The following is an 11402-nucleotide window of genomic DNA, read 5'->3' on the forward strand; positions in this document are numbered from 1 at the left end:
TCCAAGGCGGCCGTCAGGCTAACCGAAACCCTGCACCAAGGGAGACAGCTCTCGTCGCCTGGCAAACCCATCCTGGATGTTGTTTCGTCGTTCAGGTACATTTGTTTCATGTTGTAACTGATTGTTTCTCTCTAATGTACTTTCTAGTTTTACGCATGTTGATTAAACAGTGCGTTGAAAGGGATCAATGTGAGACAAATACGGAGGAAATCTTTTCTACTTACAGTTACAAAAAAATTTGATGGCCTGAGTTTGACAACGAATTTTGTTCAGTGTCATACATTTTTGTGCTGCTAGTGTAAACTACTTACTTGGTCTGGTGTGATATACTTACATTTGTTCAATAGTGAGTGGTCAGTTCCGTCCATTTGATATTGTCTTGAATCTTCTCTGTGCATACATTTGAGTTTAAGAATCCAAGATTTGTGCCCAAGTCTATTTATATAGGCTTGAAAGAAATTTGCTTGTAGAGGTGCGAAATTTGTCATGCTTGTGCTTTGTTTCTTTCTTTTGAATTCGATACATGTGTGTGTGTGTGTGTGTGTGTGTGTGTGTGTGTGTGTGTGTGTGTGTGTGTGTGTGTGTGTGTGTGTGTGCATTGATCTATGTAAGTCTGTGTGTGAGTGATATAGAATATATATATAATAATGTATACATAGGGATTTTAACTATTGATCGAGTGATGTATAAACACATGTATACACATCTATACCACATAATGTGTACCCAAAAATATTTATAAATTAACATTTGCTCATTGAATCAATTGTCTTCTTCTATTTTTAATCAGATTGAATGGATTATCTGAAAAATGATCCTGGACAATGTGACAGACTTAACGGCCAGACTGTGGGAGTACTTTCGTGAATTGGACATTGATTACCTCAGCTGGGTCCTGTGGGTAATCTATCCTGTCATCATCTCCTTCATCCTTCCTGCCATAATCCTGGTCTTCCTTTATGCGTCTGCACTCTTCCTGGTTATCTTCCACTACCGTGAGCGCCTGCGAGCAGCGTATCAGCATGATATCTGGGATGGAGCTCGCAAAACGCTCGCAGCGTTGTGGTCTGGACAGGGTTTTGTCACTCATGGTAAAAAAATATAAAACTGATGAGTGTGTGTGTGTGTGTGTGTGTGTGTGTAAGTCAGTATGTGTGTGTGTTTTGGTTAAACATAAAGAGTGAGAACAACAATTTGCCTTTAAAAGAAAAAAGGCTCTGAAGTTGCAGTCTCCCAAAAATGTATAATTCCATCAATATCGTCTGGATTACTGTAGTGATAAAGTAAATAAACTTTACAAATTGTATATAAACATTGACTGACTCACCATATCCAAGAGGGATGATTAATAGCATACCCCATTGTCTTTTCTGATACAACATTTATTTAGCATGGGACTTGACTGAGATAGAATATTTTATTTCAAGGTATTGCTGATAGTATTTTTAATCAAAGGAGGATGTTAAAGTTGTCATAGGTTAATGATTTTATGTCAATTGCTTGCAATACAGTAAAATGTGTACAATACAATAAAATACAATACAATAGAACATTTTATTGCCTGATGTTCGTACAAACAGAACTTTTTCTTTTCGTTTGTTACACGCAATAAATAAACATATTTTTATTGGATCACAGCACAAAAGAAAAGAAATTCACACAAATTTTAATCTTGTTCTTTCTACAAGGATTTGAAATTGATGGACTGGACAACTTGCCTGAGGAAGGCCCTGCCTTGATAATCTATTATCATGGCGTGGTTCCCATCGACATTTACTACGTCATGGCAAAGTGTCTGCTGGAGAAGGGCCGTTTGATTCACGCTGTGGGCGACAACTTTCTCTTCAGAATTCCAGGTGAGACTGAGGGGCCAGTACATGGTACCTATATGGTCATGGCTCAGAAAAGGTGTCCAATTTGTGGGACACTTGAGTCACAAATACAAACTCTTGGATTACTTTCCATTTTGGGGTCCAGCAAAACTGTTTATGTGTTTAGTTGTGTCTGGGCAGTAACAATGTATTTTCATCAATTACTGCGGAATGAATTGCATTTTAAATTTTAACTGGAGTGTGTTACATAACACCGTGTCACACATTGTTTTCTAATATACAGTTAACAGTAAACCTATTACACAATAAAAGTTAACTGCATTAGTTAGTATCTACCTTGATCTTCATTTGTGAAAAGTGGCATTCCCCGACAGCAATAATCTGCATATCTAGGTACCCTAGGAATGTGTGTATGTTACATGAACACCAATAAACAAAACAACGATCAAACAAGTACTCAAAGAACTGAAAAGATTACTGTTTCAGCAGTCAATCAATTCTTAGTTCCACACACTTCATACGGACAGTCTGCAAAAAAAAATCAAATCAGAACAAGATGTGAAAATGTATTCAAACAAAAATCAACTTTCTGTGTCTCACAACACAGACATTCAAAACTGCTAAATTCCTATTTATTTTACACACACAACCTTAGAAATACATGTAATGGGAAGAGAAACAAGTACATAATAGTAAAGAGTTGAAATGCATCAATGATACCGGACCCGTTATTCCCATTATCAGTTATCTGTCAAGTCATTCCTAAAAGTTTCCAATGAGTGTGTTACATTTCACCAAAAAAATCAAACTTTAGGACACTGTCAAGATATTCACATGAAAAATGCATGCAAAAGAATGAAAAATGAAAGAGCAAAACCATAACAACCTAACAATGATGTCTTATGACTTCTACCATGCTCCAATTCACAATACAGAGAAGATTTTCTCACTTTTAACACTGAGTGTGTTACATTTCACCAAAAGTCTTACTTCACATTATTTTGTAAGGTATAAAGCATATATCCATCCACTTGGTAATGAAAACAATACACTGTGCAAAAAAACTTGATAAACCCAACAAAAAAATCTTAGGTTGAAGGCGGATTTTGAAGTTATCAAGGAAAATGCTGTTTATTCGCCAATGAGTGTGTTACAAAACACTGTCATAACATGAACAAAACGTTGTTCATATTCAGTGCATTCAGTTAATTGTGAAATTAATTATAAGAATGACACCATGGTTGCTACACAACTATTGAAACTATTGTTGACACATTCCGACAGCAATAATCTGCATATCTCGGTACCCTAGGCAAGTGTGTGTGTTACATGAACACCAATAAACAAAACAACGATCAAACAAGTACTCAAAGAACTGAAAATTACCAATCCTTCAAAGTAAATTGTAACAAGAAGGGCAAAGCCCATACGACTCACATGCTTGACCTTGACCTTTACATGACCTTGACCTTCAGGGTCAAGGTCAAATAACTAAACCTAGCAATGACATCATACACTAAGGTCGAACTGCTTTACACATTTTTCCTACCAAAATACATGTGACCTTGACCCAAGGTCAAGGTCATCCAAGGTCATGCAACACAAAGCTGTTAATTCAAGACATAGGAAGTACAATGGTGCTTATTGGCTCTTTCTACCACGAGATATGGTCACTTTTAGTGGTTCACTGCCTTATTTTGGTCACATTTCATAAGGGTCAAAGTGACCTTGACCTTGATCATATGTGACCAAATGTGTCTCATGAGGAAAGCATAACATGTGCTTTTAAGTTTGAAACAGTTATCTTCCATAGTTCAGGGTCAAGGTCACTTCAAAATATGTATACAATCCAACTTTGAAGAGCTCCTGTGACCTTGACCTTGAAGCAAGGTAAACCAAACTGGTATCAAAAGATGGGGTTTACTTTGCCCTATATATCATATATAGGTGAGGTATTCAATCTCAAAAACTTCAGAGAAAATGGGAAAAATGTGAAAAATAGCTGTTTTTTAGACAACATTTATGGCCCCTGCGACCTTGACCTTGACGCAAGGTCAAGATGCTATGTATGTTTTTTGGGGCCTTGTCATCATACACCATCTTGCCAAATTTGGTACTGATAGACTGAATAGTGTCCAAGAAATATCCAACGTTAAAGTTTTCCGGACGGACGGACGACTCGGGTGAGTACATACTCACTTTTGCTTCGCATGTGAGTCAAAAAAACACTCTAATTCAAAACAATAAACGCAGACATCCTTTTCTGTTTACTTGATTCATTCCTTACTTTGTTCCAGCAAGATTTAAATAATTTTCAAGATAACTGTACAAACTATTGGAGTGTGTTACCTCTCACGATGTGCGAGTGGTGTGAGTAACACACTCAACACTGTTCCTAAAAAAAACCACTCTAATTCAAAACAATAAACGCAGACATCATTTTCTGTTTACTTGATTCATTCCTTACTTTGTTCCAGCAAGATTTAATTAATTTTCAAGATAACTCTACAAACGATTGGAGTGTGTTACCTCTCACGATGTGCGAGTGGTGTGAGTAACACACTCAACACTGTTCCTAAAAAAAAACCTCTAATTCAAAACAATAAACGCAGACATCATTTTCTGTTTACTTGATTCATTCCTTACTTTGTTCCAGCAAGATTTAAATAATTTTCAAGATAACTGTACAAACTATTGGAGTGTGTTACCTCTCACGATGTGCGAGTGGTGTGAGTAACACACTCAACACTGTTCCTAAAAAAAACCTCTAATTCAAACAATAAACGCAGACATCATTTTCTGTTTACTTGATTCATTCCTTACTTTGTTCCAGCAAGATTTAAATAATTTTCAAGATAACTCTACAAACGATTGGAGTGTGTTACCTCTCACGATGTGCGAGTGGTGTGAGTAACACACTCAACACTGTCCCTAAAAAAAACCCACTCTAATTCAAAACAATAAACGCAGACATCATTTTCTGTTTACTTGATTCATTCCTTACTTTGTTCCAGCAAGATTTAAATAATTTTCAAGATAACTCTACACACGATTGGAGTGTGTTACCTCTCACGATGTGCGAGTGGTGTGAGTAACACACTCAACACTGTTCCTAAAGAAACCCACTCTAATTCAAAACAATAAACGCAGACATCATTTTCTGTTTACTTGTTTCATTCCTTACTTTGTTCCAGCAAGATTTAAATAATTTTCAAGATAACTCTCCAAACGATTGGAGTGTGTTACCTCTCACGATGTGCGAGTGGTGTGAGTAACGCACTCAATGTAAAAAAACATATATTTCTTTTTCCTGTAATTTATTTCATTAAATTGGCATGAAAACAAAGCACAAGGTGAACTGTATGGAAAGACTATAGAAAAGGCCAGAAAAAACACATGCAATGACATGAACGCTGAATAACTTGGGAAATTGGTTGAATCGTCTCAAACATATGTCTTTAAAAATCAAAATAAAGAAAAATCTTTGTCCTAAAAAATGCAAATTTTATCAAAACAAATCACAATAACACTTCTAACTTTCAGATGAAAAAAAAAGGAAGTAAGTTGTTATTTAGTGAAAATAACAGTGTTTCAAACTGCAGGTGAGTACGTTACATACAACGAAAAACCAGTGGTTTTTATCTTGGCCGTTTACGTCCATCTCCTCCATGCCACACTGAGTTCTGAGTTCGAGACAGTCAATGCAACTTTGTAGCAGACGATAGAACAGTTGTTTCCATCGTTGGAAGTCAGGAACATGTCGATAAACAACTTTGATTTACGTTGTTACTTTTCGCGGTAACACGAAAGTACACAACAACGAACTTAAGACTTATTTTCATTGCTTTGTCTTCTGTGTTTGTGCATATTTTTTGTTTTAAGTAGTAGATTGTTCTTTCTTGTCCAAGTTTATCGCTTAGTTCAACGTCTGTCATCATTATTAAAAGCGCGGCAAAAGCTAAAACTGCCTACGTGACTCCAAACACGAAAAGTAACATACTCACCGTTGGATCTAAACTTGATCTCAGCCGACTGTTGGGGTGAGGTACAGGTTATCGTGCAGTATGTAAACAATAACTAACACCTTCTCTTTCCCTCTCCATCAAGTTCTTATCCAAGCAGTGTGTGTAGTACGCACAAATACGACGTTTCAACACCAAGTAAAAAAGTGTCCCAACTTCCGGCCCAAAAATCGACGTAAATTCACTCTACTATTGCGCCTTGCTCGAAAACAAAGTCATCAAACCTTTCGGTTTCTACCAGAATAGTAACTTTATTCAAATCTGCACCCCGTGTCAGTACTTTCAAAGGTAGAATAAACCACAACTGAGCGTGTGGGGCGTTTAAATGGGGTAAGGGTGGAGTTCGACGCCATTTCTGAGCCGTGACCATATATATTCATTGTTGAAACTTGAAAGGATGTATATTATGAGTATGGATGTGGGCATGCAAGCCTTTCTGGAGTACTTCGGAAGTTTTTACTTCGTATGTTTTTATTTTTCTGGTTGTTATCTTGTGTTGTTTGGTTGTTGAAGAGCAGATGAACCACACTTTTCCATCCATTTTTTGATTGTACGGACAATAAATTATCTTATGTCTTATGCTTTTGTGTTTAGTATACATCGTATATATATGCATACAGTTAGACTTTCTGTGTTATAGCTCTTTGATATGAACTATTGTTAACATATATGTTTTATGATGAAGTTTATGATACACACTTTTGACAAGGAAGCTGTTCGTGCAGGCTGGCGTAAAATGATGGAAGTGTTGAATGTGACACCTGGCACTGTCCAGAGCTGTGTGGATGTCCTGTCTAGAGACAACCTGCTGGCCATTGCTCCTGGTAAGATACAGTGGAATCCCCTCTTTTGAGACCTCAACAAGTCTGAGAATATCAGGTCTTAAAAAGGAGGGAGTCTTAAAATCGGGGTCAATTTACAGAGGTTAATATGAACAGAAAGTCTGCAAAAACAAGGTCTTAAAAGGGAGGTAAGTCTTAGATTGGGGGTGGGGGGGGGTCTTAAAATGGGGGTTCCATTGTACCAGATTTTCCCCGCTGTGTTGGTATTTCTTGGTTTCTGTTGCTGGTATCTAGTTTATAGATATACCGTCTTTGCCGGGTGCACGATAATGTTTGCCATCACAGATCTGTCCAGACTTTTACATGGAATAAGAGCATCCTTTCACTTGAACACATAGCTGACATCAACAGCATGCATGCATGGCTGCTCAGGCATGGGAATTGCCCGCGAAATCGCGGATTTCCGCGAAAAGGAAATCACGTTTCAGCAAAAATAAAAAATTGTTCGCTGCAATAAAAAAGTAAATTAAATTATATGTATACTATTGTCTCTCTATCCATTATTTGCTCACACGAGAACTATCAAAATATTGATCTAAAATGCTAACATTCGTTTTCATTCCGGGTGGCTTTGCCCTCCTGGTCCCCCCAATGGGGCTCTGGCCCTGTGCCCTGCCGGGGCCTCGGCGGCCCCAGGACCTCGGCCTATTTTCAGAGTTTTTTCTATTTTGGAATTCCCATGCCTGCTGCTTAATATTGTGCAGAGTGGGGATCATTTTCAGAATCAATTGTGCAGATTAACAAAGGTGTTACCTATGAAATTAATTTAGCAAAATATTTTCACTGACTGCAAAGGAATTAGCAGCTAGGTTATTGAATTTTGGCATGTGTTTTAAGTTGAAGGATACATTTATTCCGTCTAAAAACCTAGACAGGTCTTTTACGGCTTATATGATCCCTTACAAGAGAAGGAGTATACTTTTAAGAGCTGATTTGGTTAATACACCACCTCTGGGTTATATGTTGTTGAACAGGCCATTGTTAATGTAAGGTGTTTGATTTTCCTGCTGTTCTTCCATGGGTTGTGAAAAATGTACTTTTGTCGAGGATGCACATGCAGGTTTTACGGAAAAGTAAGCTGAGGAAACAAGGCCAAACGGGAGAAGTGTGGGGGTGAGAGTGTGTTGGGGCGGGGGGGGGGGGGGGAGAAGGGGAAGGAGGTTACTAAAATGGAAGACTCCCTCCGTGCATTTCCAGCCGTAATTAGCTAAGTATATGAGGTCAAACACAGGATCAAAGTTTGATATTTCACACAATTTGTAATTCAGTGATTAAAATGATTTCAGGTGGTGTTCGAGAGGCTCTATTTAGTGATGAAAACTACTCCATCATGTGGGGAAAGCGCACAGGGTTTGCTAAGGTTGCACTGCAAGCAAATGTCGTAAGTGTGTTTGACTGAGTCTGAAGTAAACAAAATAATCAGTCTCTGCTTTAATACTGTTTTGAAGATAAACTCCCACACCCATTAGTGTGAATTTTTATCTTTACACATAGTTCTTTAAAAGTTTGCTTGAATTATGAGCATGCAGGGCCTTGCAAAGATATTTTTGGTAACCTTGTTCAGGTTGTCAAATTTATAGAATAAGGGAAACTTACCAGGAACACCCGCCTCTTCAAATAAATTTGATATATATGTGACATTGTGAATTTGTTTTCAAGTAGCGTATCACCAACTCATGTCCCTAAAAGGAAAATTTCCTGTGAGGACGTTAAGGACCCCCATTTCACTTTCACTGTTTTCAAGTTTTTAGAGTTCTGTTATACATTTGTCATTTAAACAAAAAGAGAACACAACAATAACCAGGTTTGGTGCATTCTTTATCAATATATTACTGTTGTACATGTAACACTGTTTCTCAACAGAATAAAGTAAAGTGCATGCTCTGTTGCTCTGTGCAGCCTGTGATACCCATGTTCACTGAAAACGTCCGAGAGGCCTTCAGAACTCCGCAGTGGGGACGAAGTAAGTTTTTTCATAACTGGTATAAATTCATCAGGATGCTTCAGTCCCCCAAAAGCCAAATATGGCGGGGTAAAAACGGTCATAACCAAAAACAAACACGAGTGTACGTGGGAGTTTCAGCCAATGAACGCAGAAGAAGAAGGATGCTTCATAATGTATAAAGCTGTAGAAAATGACAACCTGTAAAAGAAGCATGCACTAAGAATGGCTGAATGCTAGGTATCAGTCTTCTAACACATTTGAGGTTAAAGATACATAATTTGATAGAGTGACTGATTGATTCTTTCTATTTTAGTGTATCAAAAGTATGTATGAGGAGTGTATCATGATTAAGGGAATGAGTTCCTACAACGTTGAGAGCTGTTGTTTTTGCCACTTAGGTACTAAGACATGCAAACAGATACTTACACTTTTCAAAGACACATGCAAGCACACTCACACACGCAATATCACACACATGCAGACACACAGACAGACAGACATGCTCAGAAACACACACACACACACACACACACACACACACACACACACACACACACACACACTTTTAATTTTTTTTTAATTTTTTTTTTATGTGAATGGAACTTAACTTGAATGTGATTTTTGTTGCAGCTCTGTTGCGCAGACTGTATGAGTATACACGTCTTCCTATAGTTCCTATCTATGGGATCTTTCCTGTAAAGCTAGTGTGAGTGCTTACTTGAATGAGTATATTAGGTTGTTTGAGCAGCAATAAGACTCCAACAGCTCCTTTCAGGCAGTTCTGCGATTGCAGAAGTTGACATATTAAGATATGGATAGACAGACAAAAAAGGGACAGACAGATGCACAAAATGTATGTCCTTTCAAAGAGAAAATGATTGGGTCCCTGTGATGCGAGGCCATTCCGTTGAGAGGACATATGGCCCTCTGAATAACGGACACCTGTTGTCGCCCATTTGTCTATAATCTTTTGATCAAAATGTATTGTTGCTTTGTCTGTTATATGGTGTCGCTTTGTCTTTTATCTTGATCAAAGTATACCTGTCATAACAGGCCACCTGCAATTTTGGGACACTTTCAAAAGGTGTCCTTTCATTGAAGGTACTACGTACTGACCTTAGATAAAATTAGCTTTTGTTTTTTTCAGCACACATTTTGGGGAACCTATTTATCCTGAGCCAGGGTCAACACCCGAAGATTTCAGAGACTTGGTAAGAATCAATTTTCCCTGTACCTTTTCCTTTGCTTTTCAGTTATTCCTCTTCTAGAAAACAGAATTGTTTCTTTGCAGCCTTGACTGCATCTTAATATAATGTGAGAATGTATGTGACCGTATGTTTGTGTGAAAGTGTGTGTGTGTGTGTGTGTGTGCGCATTTGTGCCTGTGTAAGTGCATGCATGTGTGTGCGCACGATGACTGTCTGTACTGTGTGCATGTGTGGGTGTCTGTGCATGCTTGCATGTGTGTGTGCGTGCGTGCCTGTCTGTGCATCTGTGCATGTGAGTGATTACAATTTGACTCATTTGTGATCAGAGGTAAAGCTAAAAGAACAGAGTCTTTAGAGCAGCACACACAACCTTAAATGCCATGAATGTACATGTACTTCACATTGTTTGTGTTTGGACAGGTGCAAACACAACTGGAAGATCTGATCCGAAAGCACCAGCGTCTGCCAAGCAACATACCTCGTTCTTTGTTCCAACGCTTTTGGGAAAAACCCAAAAATAGCTGATGCTCTCCTGTGATATGACTGGACGCCAATCTCAGAAACAGTGGAACCCCCTTTTAAGACCTACAGAATCTGAAAAAATCTTTCTTAACAAGGAGGGAATTTGACAGAATAATTAAAATAGAGGTAAATTTACAGATGCTGTGAACAGACAATCTAAAAAAAAACTTGATTAAATGTAAAATGTTAACGACTTAAAAGTCTTACATGAAGAGGGTTTAATTTGGGGGATGGGGGGGGGGGGGGGGGGTTGTTGTCCTCTGTACATGTATTACTATTGATATTAGTATTAGTATGTTGTGTACTGAGTAGGCATTCTGGTCTTCGTCTTTTTGCTAACATTTGTATTAAATTCAGTGCGTTGCATTTTGTGTAAAAAATAATAAGAAGCTGTGCATTGTTTTAAATTGCAGCATTGTGTTTCAGCTGTTTTGTTTTGTATTTTGCCTTTACAAATTTAACAACACTGAGGAGATGTCATCTGAGAAAACACACTGTTTTCATTCTCAAGTTTAGGTGGCACTGCAATATCAGTAAACAAGACAATTTTTCTCTCTCCTGTATTAATCTGTGAGGCATAATTACTATAATTATCCAACTTAATCAGACAGAGTTTATAACTTCTACACTTGATTAATTGATGTCTCACTCACTCAGCCAAATGGTGTTCTGAGACAAGTCAACGAATTTGATGTGGGAGGAAACTATCCCACAGAAAAGATTGAGTAGCAGGCACCGTTATTTATTCCAGCCCTCTGCTGTTTCCATCTGTATACAAAAAGGGGGGTATTTTTGCGATAAACACCTAGCAACAGAATGATAATCACCTAGCAACCAGCTTGAATCCTCGATAGCTTGTGGTGCAGCAGTCACAGATTTTGAGGACGTAACTTTTAAGCAACTGAAATCCCGCAGTGGGGCACTGCGGTTATGAAATTAAAGGCCCCTCCTGTGTTTGGAACCGCAGGAGCTTTCTAGTTTGCTGTTAGGTAGATTTTTGGTTCCTCTTTCCTGTCATGCTCTCTTTTTCT

General features: G+C 38.1%; 1 protein-coding gene across 1 annotated transcript; it reads left to right on the forward strand.

Moving 5' to 3' along the window:
• Positions 1 to 22: 22 nt before the first annotated feature.
• On the forward strand, positions 23 to 10608 carry LOC138966697 (DGAT1/2-independent enzyme synthesizing storage lipids-like). The gene is made up of 9 exons (XM_070339000.1): positions 23 to 95; positions 791 to 1091; positions 1689 to 1856; positions 6580 to 6678; positions 7983 to 8077; positions 8596 to 8659; positions 9272 to 9347; positions 9789 to 9852; positions 10270 to 10608. Exons 2-9 carry the CDS (start codon positions 812 to 814, stop codon positions 10372 to 10374), a joined length of 951 nt encoding a protein of 316 aa, XP_070195101.1. The 5' UTR covers positions 23 to 95; positions 791 to 811; the 3' UTR covers positions 10375 to 10608.
• Positions 10609 to 11402: the final 794 nt, after the last annotated feature.

Source organism: Littorina saxatilis, linkage group LG5 (genome assembly GCF_037325665.1).
Source record: "Littorina saxatilis isolate snail1 linkage group LG5, US_GU_Lsax_2.0, whole genome shotgun sequence".
In the NCBI taxonomy this organism is placed as follows: Eukaryota; Metazoa; Mollusca; class Gastropoda; order Littorinimorpha; family Littorinidae; genus Littorina; species Littorina saxatilis.